The following is an 18,956-nucleotide window of genomic DNA, read 5'->3' on the forward strand; positions in this document are numbered from 1 at the left end:
GTCGAACGATACAACTCAGCACAATAGTAGGTCACAAAGCAAAGCCATCTCCATATAAAACCTCCCACGCTTTGTTCTGTACGCTCACATACTTCAGTGTTTTGTTTGTGGCTTTGTCTCTTGGTGAGTGTGGAGGTGTGCCACGAGGGATCGCAGGGTGGTTTTATGCACTGGTGACAGATTTCTGGGGTAGCAGAGAAACCTTAATCCAGCTTTTTACACTGTTACTGTGTGCATTTGAATATTTGTGTAAAGGCAAGTACATCAACAGTGAGAGAGCAAGAGAGAGAGAGAGAGACACGGTAAAAATGTGGACAAACCACACGCAATATGCTACGTAAAACCTCATAATATAAATGTTACATGTTACATGACTTTTTTGACTCCATGAGGAACAGCTGCAGCACTGCTGTAGCTAATGACAATCCTAATAAACTGAACTAACCTACCATTTATTTTTAATCATTTTCTAAGTAAAAAATTGCTCTCCGAGATGGACCTTCATACATTAAAGGGAAAAAAAAAAAATTCCTCTCAACACTCCTCTCAAAAAACTGGAGATGCTCACAGTCCAGACATCAGCAGAAAAAGAGAGGAAATGCATGAGGCGCAGAAAGAAGCTTCCCAAATCTGGCCACCATACAGTGAAGTGGAATGTAATAGTGTGGGGGAGTGAGCGGCGGGGGGCACAGTGTCCTGAAAAACATGGAGTCATGTCCTAGTTCACAATGAGGAAACTACAACAGCTAAAAAAACTATTAAGTACAAAAGTGAAGCATCAATAATGCCTCCATAAATTCTCCCAGGACAGCAAATGACAGTCTTTAAGAGATATATAAGCCAGCTGATTCAACAGCATGCGCCACCAATAACAGAACAAATAATGGTATATGGTCTACCATACGGCGCGTTGCTGTCATCACTCCACTAATTACAAAAGTACTATCTAATGGGAACAGTGTGACTGGCTGCAGTGGTCTTTAATTTCCCCATGATTAAGTTCCTCTGCTGGAGAATGAGGCCAACAGAGAATGAGTCAATCAGGAAGAAAAAAAAAAAAAATGATCACATTTTTTGTGATTTTCCTCCATATACCACTGCAGTGGCTTTTAAACGGACTGATGTGCAGACTTTCAGCTTCAATTCAAATGTTTAACAAAAGTATTGAATTACAGCAGTTCTGATACAGAGTCCCCCATTTTCAGAGGCTGAAAAGTAACAGGGCAGTTGACTGATAGGCCAGCTGAGCCCGGATCCCTTGTTATTTCATGGGAAATTAAGCAACTAAAAGATAACGTGTTTATTCCAAAAGTTGAACTTGCATTTGGTGGCTGTTCACTGGAACTCTGAATATGAGATTCAAACAGATTTCGATTCAGGTGAAGGAGGTCATCATAAGCTGCAGAAAAACTTATATTTTATGATCCTTCTGTGCCTTCAGGTTACACTTCCACCCTGCAAATACTCTGTTCACTATTTCTGATTTATGTCAGTTAAAATCTGCCCTGCCGACAAATTCAACCAAGTATTTCCTGCTTCACTCTCACTTCCAACAAGCTCTAGCGGACGTGCACGTCAGAGTTCCCTTGTATTTAACTTTGACCAACTGTATGAGGTCAGCCGTACAGTAGAAACATTGATGCACTGATAGTATCATTCTCAATAATCATTTATGATCTGTAATCATATTTGTAAGGGTTTTTTTTTTAAATATTAGATGCATCACAATACCAGCATCAGTTCTTTTACTGGGGCTGCATAAAGGGAAGCAGCAAATTTAATAAACAGTGCAACCCAGTGATTATTTAAATTATTCATTACTTACTTGATTAAACAATTAGTTGTTTTCCCTACAGAATTAAAATGTAAGATGCCAGTAACATCTTCAAGTATTTTGTTTGCAACAGTAAAATTTTCATTATTCAGTTTAAAAATCAATATTACATAAAGAAAATGAGTAAATCCTCACAAATTGTTTTGGGACTGCTGCCCCAAAAATTTGATAACTGAATTATCAATTATTGCACTGGCAGACTGATCAACACATTGTTTAAAATTATACTCTCTCTTTCTGAGGTGATGGTTAAGAAAAAGAAGCTTATATAATAATGTCTTGTTGGATGTTGAGAAAGTATGTTTTAAATAAATCTATAATCTAAAACACTGCTGGACTAATCAGTTATAAATTTCAGCCAGTGCACGAGCCTCCAAATCGCGCTCTCAACTTTCAGATTTTTAGCTAGAATGCAAATCTTGAAAATTCACCATCAGGTATTCTCTTAATTCAGACAAATGCTGTAACATAACCCTTGAGTCAATCATAAAGAAATTTAATCATGAACACTAAATCACTGATCAAACTGACAACACTGCTTGACAAACAGCTCCTCAGATGAACTATCAGAAAACGTCTGAATGCATTACACTGCAGCACAAAGAGGATTACTCAGCCACAGAAATGTAAACCTCTCCTCGAGTATTTATAAGCTCAGCAGTCTCTTTACACTAACAGTGCAAAACTGCTCCTAATTGTTACTGCACATCAATCACTACTGCTCTGGGCTTCAGCTTTCACATTTTCTCAAGTTAAGACAGTGAGCACACTGCGCTCAGGACGAGAGCGGATGGCTACAGCAAGAGGGAAAAATGAGAAGGCTCGATTACATGTCATCACAGCAGAAGAGATTCTGCTGAAGATGTTGGCTGGTGTTGCTGCAGGCCATTTCACATGTGTGATCCTGTAGTTAACGATATGGCGGTTAGGTTTCACACAACTGACAGGCTTACGTTAAAAAAAAAAAATTATGGGTAGACCCGATGAAAGAATCAGGTCCTGTCGCATTCCTGATCCTTTACTCTTCATATGATCGTACCGCACATTTGAACACATTTATGCTAATTCAGTTTATTCATTCATCTTCCTGACAGCTGTTTTCAAATTTGACTAGTTTTTATTCATCTGCCTCAACTTTGAGCGCTTGGCCTTTGAGCGGTGTTTATTTCAACTTGGCTTCATGTCAATAATCACAACATCTACAAACCTTCTGTTAAATCAACAAATCAGAACTGTGTACCTATACTGTCAGCACTGTTTAAGTCTTAGTTACTTGTGCACTTGATAATAGAGAAACAGCAAAATTTGCGAGGCAAAATAAGGTGACAGAACTAACTAATTATTCCATTACAGCTGTGTTTAGGTCACTGAGGTTTTATTTGTTGACACAAACGCAGGTTCATTTGGTAGAGTCCTGGATGATTTCTGAATATGAGAATAGTCACAAAGTTCCAAAAATTAAAAATGCTTATACACTTTTTTTTTTTTTGTCTAACAATCTAGGATATAATACAATACTACTGCTATGTGTCGCTTGCCGACTGCCATCAAACAACAAGAATAGAAGACTGCACTGCTAAATACAAAAGAAAGTATGAGAGATGGACTGAAAAGTGAAGCCAATGCAGAAGCCTCTTAAACCTGCATTCTTTTTAAAGGCCACTGGGGGTGATACCTGTATTTACAAAAAGACTTCCGATCCTATACAAGTCTTTTGGGAAAACGCCTCTCAGGCTTGACCTCAGCAAACACCTTCCTGTTGTGTTTATGGGCTCACTCACTCATTTTGAGTCATAATGAATAAAACATTGAGCGGACTTTGTATACTTTGGTCATTATTAGGAGGATAATCCTCCTCTCTCACTCTAACTTGTGGCTGACACGTCATCAGCCAATGGGTGTGCGGTTTCACAGTGAGTGCCACCTCTGGTTCGATACATCTGGTTTCAAAACACCAATATGGTGACAATAGAAATGCTCACTGAGGCTTCAAAACAGGACATCACGAACCAGTGGGTGGAGTTGCAGTAGCTATGTCCATCTTTTGTACTGTCCAGGCTAACAATCAGGCGTCAGACAAATAAAGCATGTGAGATGGGGTGAGATTACACAGTACAGAAAGCCAAAGACGACTACACCTGTCAACAATTATTAATACATGAAGCTAATTAATGAATGATTAATGTCATTCCACCACAGTCTCCTCTTTCCAGCTGTACAATTGTATTTTTAACTTAAGTTAATGGTCCAGAGTTTCACAGTTTGTGCATTCCTAAAATATTTATTAGATCATTCTCATTTTATCTTTAGATCATCTATTTGAAGTACTCATCAAATTTTGACATCACAGTCTTTTATTAGTTATTATACTAATGAAAGACTGAGAATCCGAAGGTAGAGCAGGTCATCTACTAAATGGAAGCTCAGTGGTTTGATCCCAGACTCTTCCAGTTCACATGTCAAAGAAAACGAACTACAAATTGTCCCTAATACATCCACCAGTGTGAGAGTGTCTTTGACAGGTAAAAAGCCCAAAAAGCAAAATGTTTAAGTGCTATACAAGTACCATCCTTCTCACAGGTTCACATTTATTTCCTACCATTTCCCTTGAATTGTCAGCATTTGCCTAACAACCACCTTTAAAGACCTACACTCACACTGCAAATCAGCATGCACACTGCTACTTGTTTTGTAATTTATTTCTACGAAACAAAAAAAAAAAAAAAAAACAATACAGGCTGTCTAACGTGAAGTATTTGAGCTCCAGTTAATCTTCAACTTCAGCTTGACAGATTTCTGCTGGTGTGTGTGCGTGCAGGAGGGAAGGAGTTGCACTCTCCAGCTCTGTCATTAGCCAACAGCCAGGTCATATAAGTAAAGCTCTGTCTACACAGCTAGCCATGTTGGAGCAAAGTCGAAACAGGTGGTCTTATCAACAACACGCCCATATGTAGGCCACATGTCAAGCATTACCTAGCCAGCTCTAGGCTAGGCTAAGAGTGCAGGTAAGGGGAGTGATTTAGCACAATCACTACAGTAAAGCTAGGGCACATGGTCAGTGCAGAAAGGAGGTCAATCCAATTAGTTAGATCTCAGAGACAAACATCAGGACTCAGTCCAATCCCGTGCCAGTCCTAGAGTATCCATCCACTTTCTTCAGTCTTACATTAGACACCTGATGAAGTCAGTCATAACAGTACAGCGCACAGTCAGCTATTAACATCTGATCTCACAGCACTAAGAGTCATATCTTAAAGTTGAGAAGACAGCCAGGATGTGCGGCATGTTACCACTTCTTTGTCACATATTCATGTATAAATTAAGCATGAATCCATAGCTGCACTCCTGATTTAAAAGTTTGTGTACATTTAGCAATAACCTGGAGTTTCTTTGTATCTTTGTGCATTTATGACCTCTGTTATCAACAGATCATTTAAAAAAAAAAAAAAAAAGGAGAGCAAAGAAACCACGACCAGGTCAAATCCTCATTTACAAAAAAGAGTAACAAGTGGACATCTACATCACAGGGAAATATTGCTTGATGTAGAAAATGATCTATGAGGAGGCAGTATTTTTCTGTTATAGTCCTTTAATGACTTAAACCTGGGGTCAGTGTTGCCTGAGCAGAAGGAGCCATGAGGGGAACCAAATCTCCACACTTACTAAAGGCACCGCAACGCCTCTTCAGAGCCTTTGTTTTGGATAGTTAATGAGTCATTCACATTACCACAGGCAACTTTCCCAGAGTACAACAATTTATTCTTAGCATGACACTGACATTTATCTTCTCACTGAGATGGGCCAGAGGAGATACACAGACCGCTACTGTAGTTCTGGGCCAAGATAGGAAGACAGGGACCAAGAATAAGGAAGATGATCACTTCCCTCTGCATTTCCTGCAATGATAAGTTATTATGGACACAAAAGTCAAGTCTTAGCTTCACTTAAATTTTCATGTTCTTTTGTATCTGAGCCAAAAGAGGTGACCTCTGGCTATTTAGAGAAAAAAAAATGACATTGGAGTTTGGCACCTATAAACCAAGATAAAATACCAGAACATATACAGTGCTGCACGTGTCTGGCCAGCACAATCCGTCCATGACTGACTTGCTCCGGGGTGACATCCCTCAAGTTTTCTGCTGCATTCCAGATGTGTGCGCTTTTCCAAACCAAGTTTCGGTACACCACATCTGGACATGTGGGAAGCAAGATGACCACAAACCACGAGAATCCTGCAGCAGAGCGGTCACCGGTGAGGATTTACATAACTCAAGTGAGGAGTGGAGGGTGGGTTCTCAGGCTTTATGTAACAGATCTCACTGATAATAGAGTGAAACAGGTGGTGTCTCAGAATCTACTTTTGTAATTAGGAAGGTATGGGAAGATTTGATATGGGGGTATGACTTGAATAAACAATATCTAGGTGGCTACAGACCAACAAATTTACAGCAACATAAAGAAGGACACAGATCGTATCTCCTAAACTTTATTTGTTATCTACGTGAACCAGAAGAAACAAAATCAATTTTAAATCAGTTTTTACTAAATTCTCAAATCTGCAAATGCACATCATCACCATTTCCTAAAGTCTTCTATTATCCAAACAACCATTGAAGACTCCAACATACAGACTGACTGTATTTGGCAGTTGTTACTATTAGGGATGGCACGATACCACTTTTTTATGTCCGATACCGATATTTTACATTTGGATATCGGCCGATACCGATATAAATGATATTTAAAATTGATCCAGGCATTTAAAAACATTAAAAAAATTTTTTTTTTAAATAAGTCAACAGTCTCTCACACAACAAAATCAAAGTCTTTTAGTTGTCCCACATACAAGACTAAGGACCAGAGTGAACAGAGCTTTTTAGGCAGTGGCACCGAAGCTCTGGAACTGTTTACCACTCCAGCACCATTTAGCTGACTCTGTGGCATCATTTAAAAAATAGTTGAAAACTTTTCTGTTTAACCAGGCTTTCTGGTTTCTGACTTTATTTGTATTATTTTTCTTTTAATATGGTAATGTTATTATGTTTTTAACATAGTGTTTTCTGGGGGTGGGGGGGTGATATTGTGTTTTAATTATTGTACAGTGCTTTTCTGTCTGTGAAAAATGCTATATAAATAAACTTTACTTACAACAATGACTATCACCTGAATCCTGTTGCTTCTGTGTGAGAAGGTGATGCTTATGGCATGTTGCAAATTTCAGTAGGGCTGCAACTATCGATTATTTTAGCAATTGTGTATTCTATTTATATTGATTACCCAAGTAACTGGATAAGAAATACTTTTTTTCATATTAACAGTTCATCTGCATATTTTAACTTCTGTACTGCAGTTTTTCCGTGTGAAACAAACAGGGTGGATGGAGCAGCTACAGAGTTCTCTTTTCTTCACTTACTGATCAGGTGGTTGATGAAGGACCTCCAGCTGTTTCCCAGTAAAGGTTTAATGGAGGTTACAGGGACGAAAAGGCTTCTTTTGGACACTAGAAAAACATTTCCTTCTGCTCCATCAGAGCTCACCGGCTCCGCCTCTTTGCGCTTGTGCAGACAGACTGCACATAAATCAGCTGACTGCTGCTGTTGCATCATCAGTGTTCACGTGAAAAACTAGGGGCTGCGTGAGCGCCATCTTGTAATGCTTTATATTTACAAGCATTCTCCTAAATACGTTTCTACTGCAGGTCTATATTTAGTCACAAATCAGGGATTAAAGTATCAAAAATATTTTTGACGGGGAAGGGGTTCTTCCGGTACCGGACGGTCACTAGTGCTAATAGCTGCGCTCGCTAGCAGTATGTCCGGAAGCTGAAGTACAGAAAAAAATAACAGCTGATTCTTAGCACAGCGAGCACAACACACAAACAAGGCCGAGAGCGGTGGAGGCGGAAAAACATGTCAGCGATGATCGCTCAGTGTCAAAGGGAATCCGTCGCAGCGACGGAGGATCTGAGGGGGTTGTTTTCTAACTCCTGATCCCCCACTCCATTCCAGTAGGTGGCGGTAATGCAGCTCTAAGCTGGTTTGGTCAATCGCAAACCCACAAGAAGAAGAAGACGACTGAGCACTGTAATGCAGCTAATGTGAGCGAAACGTTATTTAATGTATCGGATTACATTTTTTTATTTCTTTCCGATATTCGATCCAGTAATTTAGGCCAGTATCGGACCGATACCGATACTGAATATCGGATCGGCGCATCCCTAGTTACTATGACGTCAAACAGAATAAAGCTTTTTCTGTCCACCTATATTTATTATTTATGCACGTGTGGCACGCTGATGCAGGTGTGGTCGGGACAGCAGAACAGCTGGACAATCTGATAGCAGGTGCTGACTGTGGTGTGTGTGTGTGTGTGTGTGTGTGTGTGTGTGTGTGTGTGTGTGTGTGTGTGTGTGTGTGTGTGTGTGTGTGTGTGTGTGATGAAGCACCTGCAAACTCTGGCAAACCACAGCATAAATAAAGAGGCTGTGTGGGACACAAACAGGCACTTTGTTGGGCTGCTGCAGACATCTGCTGCTGGTGAGTGACTAGATGGGCCAAAAAGTATAATGAGAGAGAAGGCGTGATAGTGGACAACACTACAGATGCTCTAAAACAAAACAAAAATCTAGTTTATTATTCATAATCTAGTACAGATATACATCTGCACTTTGATAACAATCGGCAGCTCTAAATATATCAACTTTTATTTTGTTGTGGCACAACACTTCACTAAGAACTCACAAATCACTGTGCTCTTTGTGACTGATGTACCTTCACCAAACCTCTTTGCAACCTCAGACGTCAGGCTGCTACAGCCAGAGAGAGAAGCAATATCTTTTTGTGCACACGAGTTGACAAAGCAGGAACAGTATGTACTCCCTCTTATCCCGGCCACTAGTAGCAGTCCTGGTGTATACAGTTTCAGGGAAAAATAGGAGCTTGGCACCAGGACGGTGAGATAAACACAAAGTGAAATGTAACAGCTGGAGATGTTGGCATTCATCTTTCTGCTGAGCAAAAACTCGGCTGTAACAAAGTCTGCGGTTTCTGCTTCATATGTTAAAATTTCACTGCACACAACTAGGTAAAGTAACAGTTTATAAACACAAACCTCCAAAATAGACAGAATATAGCGTAAGTCACTATTTTCAGTCAACGTAAACCCTATAAAGTTGAGATGAATTTACTGAAAACTAATTGTTCATGTTGGAGTCATAATATCTGATATAGATAAGAACCATCAGGGGCTGAAGATGTAGAGTACCAGTCAAAAATTTGGACATTGTGTCCAGACTTTTGACTGGTACCTGTGTAGAAAGTTTGGTTGCTCAACTCTGGATTGAGTAGGAGGAGTTGGTGGCCAAAGAAAAACAGATTTCCTGGATTATCCACTGCTCAAAAAAAAAGTCTTAATTAAAATTCAGAAATTTCAGATATTATTCAAAATTACATAAAAACTACAATACAATACTGAATACTGACAAGAAAAAGTAAGTGGGCAAATAGTTACCTAAATTTCATTTATTTACTACCTCGTGACAACATCACCCCCTTTTCCACAATATTACATTTCAACTTAAAAAGGCCACTAAAGCCCACTAATGGCTTCATCTTCTTAAATTATGAGATGTGAATTTTAACTCAGTAACTTAGACATGAGATGTTTCCTGAGATATGTTTTTATGAGATGACAATTATGAGGATCACAGAGCGCAGAGGAAGGGCGTGATCCTCCGGATGAGATAAGAAACGTATCGTATTAAGTAATACAGGTAATCTGTCTACCTTTATTATTTCATACACGCAATCAAAGACAACAGAGTCACTGAGCAGAGTCACATGCTCTTGCTGGAAGTTAAAAGAACAAGGTCTTAAATGATGACAGAAAAGGATTTTGCTTTCAGATGACTGCAAATATGCAGTCACCCTACACACTGAGAAAAATGCACAAAAACACTTCTAAACCATATTGAAAACCCATTGGAATTTCTTGTAATATGATGTTTTGTAGTTCTCACAAAATATTCTTAGAAGAATGGCATTAACTTGGTGTTAAATACAGTTAATCAAGAGTGGAATTTGGAGGCAAGGGGCCGGGCTGCAGCTGGACTGCAGTCTGAGCTGAACTATGTAAAACTTTTTAAACAAAAATTACAGCTAAAAATTCTGACTTTTCCATAGTGGATACACTGAGACAACATACAAATACTGAAAGGTTTACATTTTTTAGTCTGAAGTGCTGCAGCAGATGCCCATTAGTCTTTGAATGTGAAATGTAAACCTGAGGATCAGGGCTCTGAATCACAGATCACACTGACAAACAGAAGCTGCAGTAAGACAGAGGCGAGCCCAAACAGGAGGTCAAAACTGTGGCTCTTTATATTTGAGTTAATACAGTAGAAAATAATAGAAAACACGTTAAAAGCTTGTGAACATGATTCTACCATTATCAGTTTGCAAACTTACTTTTTGACAACTTCAACTAAAGTCCAATTAGTAACGGTTGAAAAGCACTTTACACTTGCACCGTGCATGTTACTCAACCAGGAATGCAGCCTATAGGCCAGTCAAACTGAGCAAGCATTCAAAGTAACCAGTATTACACTGCTGACCCTCGTTTAACCTGAATAAAACACACAGCAGTGTAACTTTATACTTAACTGCGGGACATTGCACATGAATGGTGCTCAATCATTCCCATCTCTCTCATCTTGCTTTTTTTTTTTTGTCCCCCCACCCCAGTCTGAAAAAAAACAACATTTTCAGGGCACAGTAAATCTCACTCAACCCCGCCCAGTTTGGGAGAAGCTGTCATACATACTAATCTATTCAGTATTAGTGGGGGCTCCAGGAAGATTGCATTAAATATGTGAGTGCAGAAGTGTACTGAGGTAGCGGTAAAGGAGCAGTTAAACCTGCTGACCTGGGATGACTCACGATTTCTTTTGGCCGGGAACACGGAGGACCGTAACGGGAGCTCCAGCACTCGCTTGTCCAGTGAGGTCTGGCAAAGCAGTGCCCTGCAGCTCAGGTGCCTTAAAGTGCCCCCGAAGCACTTGACTAACATACATGCCATTAGCTGTGTTCCTGCAGCGATGCCCTGTGACATCTCCTTGGTCTCGGAAAGCTGATAAGCCGCCCTCTCTGGCTGTGCATCTCCCTCTTGACCCAGGGGGAGAACAGCAGACAGCTGAGCTCATATTAAGCTGTCACTTTGTTCAAGTGCAAGCCAAGTAACTGTGACTCCTTTGTTCTTACAGCCATTTACTTTCTGAAACAGCACTGCTGCCTTGTATCCGTATCATGAAATGACTGATCACAAATCCAAATCCTAAACACAGCACAGTTACCCTTCAGATTTTTTTTTAGAAATCCATTCTTAAGAGGACAAGACAGAGCTGGAATATGTGGAAATAGTAAGGGAGAAGACATGACAATAGTCTTTACAACAATAACATCCAAAGCCCATCTGATATTTTCACACCTACTTAAGGACATTCATTCCCCAACCATGCTTTCAATCACTCTTAAATGTCAACTGAAAACCCAAAAGGCCTGACAGGCTTACATCTGGATTCAAAGGATCTAGATTTGGTGGTTAAACTTTAGATAGCTTTTGACCACCAGTATAAGCCAGTACAATGAATATGCAAATAAAGTAAGAATAATAAAGAAAATATACTGAAAAATCCATCTTCCAACTACCGAGGATTCATTGGACACAAGAGCTAACACGAGGGGAGAGCTAAAACTCTTACGTAGCACTCAGTGACCTCAGTTTTCTGCACTAACCTATCATTACTGATGAGTACAGCTGAGCAAACAGAGAACCAGCAGAGCAAATGGACTTTAATATGATGCTGCACCTTCATAGCCGTCAGTCATCCATAGCTATGCATCTAATGTCAGTGTTCTTCATCTGTAGGCTCGTTTATCCCACCACTTGTATTAAAATACAATTATGACAAATACTGTATCATAGAAAAGCAAAAGTAAAGGGAATTCTGACTCCAGTGGATACGAGCCTGTCACTGATGTCAGTTTTTTCAGTTATTAACTGTGCGGGGGTTCTTCGTCTTCATCCTTTTTACCCCGCGGGATAAAAACGGGGTATTATTTATGTTGTGTTTGTCTGTTTGTTAACAATATTACAGCAAAACCACCACTCCGATTCATACCAAATTTGCACGAAAGCTGGCCAGTGACCTCCTAGATCGCCTGACTAAATTTTTGCCTTAATTGAGTCAAGGTCAGGGGTCAAGTTTTTCTGAAAATCTTGTGAAACTCATAATTCAAGAACAATGTCACCTAGGATGTTCAAATTCACACCATAGATGCATCTTCTAAAAATCTTGGACAACTTTGAATCTCGGCGACCTTGACCTCAATGTAAAGGTCAAAAGAAAATTATGGGCATGGACAATAGGACCCATGTGTTATCTCAGTGATTCAATGTTTGGAGTGTGACAAGTTTGTGAGACACAATGTTCAAATCTGCTAAAACGTCAGCTGGGGGCGGGGTTTGTTGTGCCCGGCACCACTTGTTAGTGTTGCTCTAAACATACTGCATACATGTGTGTATAAACAGCATTGCCCAATTCATAAATATCGGAAAATTGTTCTGTTAGTTTCTTTCCACCTCCCTACTCTTGGATTCTGGAGGTAATTAAAAAGAGAGTCAAACACAGATAAGACACAATCAACTGTTACTGTCCGTTAATTTTGCTGACATTATTGTAAAATCTTTTGGCCACACTAACGATGATTTGACATAGTGACAGCCGTAGTTCACCCCCTACTCCAAAGTGTAAATGAGCCTAGTTCAAATTATGCAATACTTGTAAAAACAGGTCAAAACTTCTTCCATACCATAAACAGCGCCACTATGCAGACAAACGAAGATAAAGGCATGCCAAACTATTTCAATGTGCAACTATACTGGAATTTAAGGCTTAATGTCAACTTAGTCATGACGGAAGAAGGTAAAACAACGTCAGGAATGACAGACAGCAGATAAGCACAAAATCAACACTGGGTGAAGCATTTGTCCTGTTTCATGCATGCTTGTATTCATCTCCAGGCTCTGGGGTCAAGTGAAGTCCAAACCGTTGAAGGAACGGCAAGTAAAATCCATTTATTCTCCTTCAATGTCTAAGTGAAATTTGAAAGCTGTCATAGCTCAGCCTGCCTTCATTTTAAATGTTATATATGTTGAACCAAAACACAAACTGTGTTTATCTAACTGGCAACAACGTGTCCTCACAGAGCATGTTTTCATCTCCTTCTGAGTTTTATTAATTGAAACACTTGAGCGACAGTGCTTGGCATGATCTTAACACATAACCGCAGCTGCTGGCTGATTTCCAGACTGAACCCCTTTGTAAGTGATATCCTCCATCACGAGCTCTCTCTGCACTTCAGGCCTCAGGCTGGGTTTGTCCTTTGACAGTCAGTAGAAAATATCTGTGCTTTGCCTTGTATAGTATTGTTTACAATAGGGTGATGTCTCAGCACTGTCCTGGTCTTTGAAATGAGTCATTTCTAAATAATGACCTGGCCCAACCACTACTGAAGTGGGAGGGGAAAATTACTGTTTTTAGACTAAATGAAAGTAAATGAAACTCAAAGTCACCACTACTAAAGAAGGCAATAATAGAAATTAAATTCGCTCATCACTAAACCCTTTTTTCTTGGTGGTAACAGAGTGTAAACCTGGTGTGTTAGTAAGGCTTACTATATTTTTCATATCACATTATGTCCTAATCCACCATAATATCAACACATGTGGTCCCAAACACAACCTAACAGGTTTAAAGAAAAAAAAAAAAAACTGTAATTCTTTTTTTTTTTCTCAAATCATTTAAAAAACAAAAAAAACAAAAACAAAAACAAAAAAAAGAAAACACTTGACTTTGCTTGTTTGATGTTTCTTAAGACAAAAATTCTGATTACCCAAGGAGCACAATACTTGACATAGAAAACTGGATTTCCCGCCATAGCAGCTTAAACCAGAAACATTAGAACGGAGACATTTGGCACTCAAAGAATCCTGAACTGAGGTCTGTGGAAAAATTCAGTCACCACAAAGACTGTGGTAGCAGAAGGATAACTTCCAGGATTGGGGGGGGGGGGGGGGTTTAAAACCTTATTTGGAGGTAAAGGGCAGCAAATGTTTTAAAAGGTTTTTAAATCAGATTTTATTGGTAAGTCTACACATGAAGTTAATTTAGGTTAATGCCTCAAAATAGATGCTCCAAAAGAGGCTGCTGTGTGTCAAGACTTGAAGACTGTTTAAATGTGCTAAACAGATTACCTAAAACTGTAAGTTATCTATCAGCTATTTGGGACTGTGAAGAAAATGTTTGTCAAGAAGCTGAAAGAAAATCACGAGTTTAGGTGTGCAACAAATACCCAAAAATGCAGCTTCAAGCAGAGACGAGGACCAGATGCAATGTTACTCCTGAAGAACCACAAATGGACTGATGGCCACCAAACCAACAGCCTGTGCTGAGGTAAAAGTCAGGTTTACATTCAAAGCTCTTTACATTAAGCTGATAGAACATTAACACCAACAGAGGTTAATACTCTAACATGAGCACTGGATTTTCTTTACATAAAAAAAAAAAAAAAAAAAAAAAGTCATGTGATGGAGAGAACACACAAATGAAGAAAATCCCCTGAATAGATCACACTAGCAGTCATCATTCCTACTACTGCGTTTCTACTTTCCTGAAAGAAAAACTTAAAAGAAATGAAACAAATTATCCCTTTGAGGTCACTTTGGTTGATGTTCCTCCCTTCCGTTCTTCCATCTCTTCGCAGTAGCACCGCACCTACAGTCTCGGCATTAATCACCAGTGGGCAGATATGCAATCTTACTGTGCAAACAATTAAAGGCTGCTCCTCTGCACTTGAAACTATTCACTCACGTTGCCGCGTTGAGGATTAACTCACCGTGCTTACACATTAACCCCAGAGTCACACAAATGAATGGCATTCTTTGGAAGTGCCTCACTTCAACCCAGGGTAATGAATTGTGGTGTAGAGCTACTTGTTGCATGATTTGTTGTCTTGCTAGTAACCTTTGAAGTTGGCTTTAATCTACCACTGTCAGTCTGATATGGATTTGATGCTGATGGAAACAAATCATCATGTGAGGATGGATTTTTGAAACATATGTACTTTTTTACAAATGTTTTACAAATGTGTTTTACAAATTTATTAGACTACCACCCAACATAAGGTTTATGTCACAGCTGCCCCAAAATTAACAGTATTGGTAATTACCAAAATCCTTTATGTTTCTGTAACGGTTAATCCACCAGTATGTGCAAGCTCTTTAATTGTCCTACTATAATAACCGTAGCATATGCATGTATGTGTGTCTGTATGAATCCCATCTCCTCCTCACCGGGTGGGCCAATCTCACTATGTTTTTGCAAAAAATTCATAACAACTCTCAATTCTTTTGATTTTTGTATTCATCAGAACATTAACATCAGGTGATTTTCACCCATCTGAAAGTGTTAAAAATCTCACATTAGTGTTGTAGGGTTAACGGTCACCAATAAAAATAATAAAATTTTCTTTGAGCCACCACTAAATACAGAGTGAAGAATTTGGAAAGAGTACTGCAGGCCTAGTGTTTTTAATGCTAAAATCTAATTATTGTTGTTATCCATGAATTTTAAAATGTACTGTTTTACAAAAAAAAGCAGAAAAAATAGCAAAGCACATTATTTTTTTGATTAAGATGCCAACTTACACTCAGTAACTTGCATTCCTTAAAATTATATTTTAGTAGTTGAATGTTAATCTGGTGTGCTGGCTCAAATTTGAGTATAGAAATGTGAATTCAGTCTTTTTTTTAGTTTTAAACAAGTTTTTCCACAGATTTCTAAAATATTTGCATTTTCTTGTTTTTATGACCCGTCAGCGAGAGAGGTCATAATCTATTATACCCTATCATAGTATTTTCAGTCATACGGTGTAGTTGGTTATACCCTGATAAAGAAATACTACAACATGCAAGAGCTTCTGGAAGCTCTGCCCTCTTCACTGTAAGTGTAAACAGCAGCTGATCAGCTGATGTGACAGTGACTAATACAACCCCTCATTAAATATAGCAACACACCTGACAGGATGTCAACTTTACTTGCCTTTTCGACTGGCAACGCAGCACATACATTTGAAGGGTGTTACACAACTTTTCAGTAATTTAAATGATGTTGACGAATGTGGATACAATGTGCAGTTGTGAAGTTGTCAAAGATTATTGACTGGCATGTATTCAAGTGGCAGATTCCTGAAGAAGAAAAAGAACAAGAGCAGAATGTCTTGAGTGACACAGAAACAACCAGTGTCCTTCAGTACCTTTGGCTAGGCCTCTACAATGTCTGCCTTGAGACAATGTTTCCACTGTGCTAGTAAAAATAAATAAATAAATAAAAATCAGAAACTATCACTGCAGCACTGATAGGCTACTGACCGTTTACAGATAGAGCTCCTCTGTGCACTATATAATCTGCACCCAGCTGGACCAAAATTGAAACAAAGCTCTGTGTGAGGGCCGACACAACCCGAGACAGTTGTAGCTAAACAGTGTTGTGTAACTGATGTTAAAAAACTCAAAGAAACTCACATTCACTTCAAATCATGTTATGGAAGCAAAAATAAACAGGAAAACAGAATTTAAAAAAAAAAATTTTAAAAATTGGAAATTAGAATATCTACAGACGTTTCCTCTCAGCTTCAGCTAACACACACAGTGGACCAGGCCAGAACTGTTAAAGGTTTTTAGGCAAATAAAAGTCATGTTAAGTTAAGTTATTTTCACAAGTCCTTAGTTTAAGGACAAGAGAATCTCTGAGCGTCAATTTAAAATGCAGAACTAACAAACACAAACTGGAGAGCTGAGGTCTGGAGCCAATGTTTTATATACAAAAGAGGTTTTTAATAACACACTTCAAGCTGTTTTTTTTTTTTCTTTTTGTTTTAGGACTTTGCATAATCAGAAATTGTGTTTTTGCCTTGAAGTCTAAAAGTGAAGTCTTATCCTCCCAGGAGTCAAGTCTCAAGTTACCAGTTTTGTAATTTAGGTGTCCCTCAAAGTCAAGTGTCTAGACTCGAGCATACATCTCAATTAAAAGTGGTGCACATTCACACACAGCAATTTCACCTGTGCAGTCTATGAAGCCAGTGTGCATGTTTTTGCTTTAAATCTTCATTCTTTCTAATGGGCAGCAGGGAGGCGACTCCTCTGGTTGCAAAAAAGAAGTGTGCATAGAAGTGTATGAGAAAACAGTCCTCACTTGATCTATGACCTCAGTAAGCACTTTCCTGAGGAGAGTATGGTCGCAATTGCAAGTTTTAAATATTACTGAAGACAAAATGATGTTCATTATTACAAAATTCCCATGTAGTGGTCCCACAGAGTAAAACAGATAATAAAGCAGGGTATGCTTTATGGTGTGACTAGCTTGGGATAGAAAAGTTGCAAGTGTACGAGCAAAAAATTAAGGTTGGTCAATCAGATCCACTCCTTGCTTGTGATAACTTGTTTTGAAAACTCCCAAAAACCCAAAAGCTAAAATGCTTAACTTGATACTTGGAGTTAAACCAATGGGTGACATCATGCTTCCCTTTATGTATTCATTGCATGCCTGAAACCCAGAGTGACTGTGTTTTTTGCTTACCTCCAATACTGGCCCTGCTCCCAAGATGATCTGCTCCACTCCACTAGCAAAACCCTTCTGACTAAGTGCAGTCAGATGATGAATCAGGAAGTTTGTGCTTTGTGTCTTCCCAGAGCCGCTCTCCCCCGATATAACGATGCACTGATTCCTTTGTCTCTGCAGCATGGCGTGGTAAGCCACATCTGCCACGGCATAAATATGTGGCTCCAAATCTCCCAATGTATGATTATCATACATCTTCACATACTTGGGGTTGTAGATGGGCAGGAATTTGAAGGGGTTAATGACAATGAGGATGCTTCCAACATAAGTATAGATCTTTTCCTGGCGGAAGCGTGAGCGCAGGTTGTCCAGCAGCGTGCGCTCATTGAGCTCTGGCAGGCAGCATAAATCTGCATGGTCACCCTGAGATTCAGGCTGTGGCAGCAGTCCACGCTCCATCATGCGCCTGCGCACGTCTGTGACCTGCAGCCACATCTGAAGGCTGCCTCCATAGTGAATTGAGCCATCCAGGTTCTTCTGCCTTAGAAGGAAGCGGTAATCCTCTCCACCTGACAGCGACCGATGCTCTAGTGCGACACGGGGCCACAGCATCATCCTCTGCACGGGACAGTCGTTGGGGTTCAGAATCCATTCTTCACCTCCAAATTCTTTCACCTCGGCCAGAACATAACACTTGGTGCGATCCAACTTAAGCCGTTCAATGACACGTTCAATGGCTTCAGCAGCAGTGGTGGTCTTGCGGGCACTGATCGGGCAGTAGATTGTGCCCTCTGCCAGGTCGCCTGGGTAGATGCGCACGGTGAACTCTGAGTTCTCAAAGCGCTGCCGTCGACCCAAGGTGCCCACGCCACCAACACCACCAACGCCATCACGAGCACTCATGGTGGAACAGGAGTTCCCATTAGCAGCAGCCTGGCACTGGCATGTCCTTAAGTGGGTTAGAGGGGCCACCAATTCAAGACATTCCCACTGCAAAAGAGAAAGATGACAAAAGATATCCCTAGGTTAATCAAAAAAGTCAACTGCTGGGATGTAACTAATAATTTTTTCATGAAAGACTGATCAGCCAATTTTTTTGTAATCAATAGCTACTCACATCCAATGAGCTGTTCTAAAAGTTACTTATTGATCACAAAAGTCAAAGTGGTTTGGCTTGACAATTATCAAACCATCACTACAAAAATGAACAGTACGAAAAGTGTTAAGTGTGCAGCTTTCGTTTGTGTTGACACAGTCGTGAAATCTTTGAGAACCTCTTAACTGAATAACTTCTTTGGGCTGAAACTGAAATGAACCTCCAAAAATCTAGTGATGTAAGACCAAGCATTTCAATGCAATCCTCTGAATTCTGCCAGATTCCAAAATCTGGCAGATTATGACACAAAGACCATGTGCTATTATGTAATCTGCCAAGGGACCAAATTA

The 18,956-nt window shown here is 39.7% G+C and overlaps 1 protein-coding gene across 1 annotated transcript in view; it reads right to left on the reverse strand.

Moving 5' to 3' along the window:
* The window catches only part of myo9aa (myosin IXAa), an 81,305-nt gene extending 62,811 nt beyond the window's left edge, over positions 1 to 18,494 (reverse strand). The window contains 1 exon segment of the mRNA XM_030718640.1: positions 17,529 to 18,494. Within this exon segment, the coding sequence (XP_030574500.1) occupies positions 17,529 to 18,413 (885 nt within the window). The 5' untranslated portion in view covers positions 18,414 to 18,494.
* Positions 18,495 to 18,956: the final 462 nt, after the last annotated feature.

Source organism: Archocentrus centrarchus, chromosome 3, assembly GCF_007364275.1.
Source record: "Archocentrus centrarchus isolate MPI-CPG fArcCen1 chromosome 3, fArcCen1, whole genome shotgun sequence".
Classification (NCBI taxonomy): domain Eukaryota; kingdom Metazoa; phylum Chordata; class Actinopteri; order Cichliformes; family Cichlidae; genus Archocentrus; species Archocentrus centrarchus.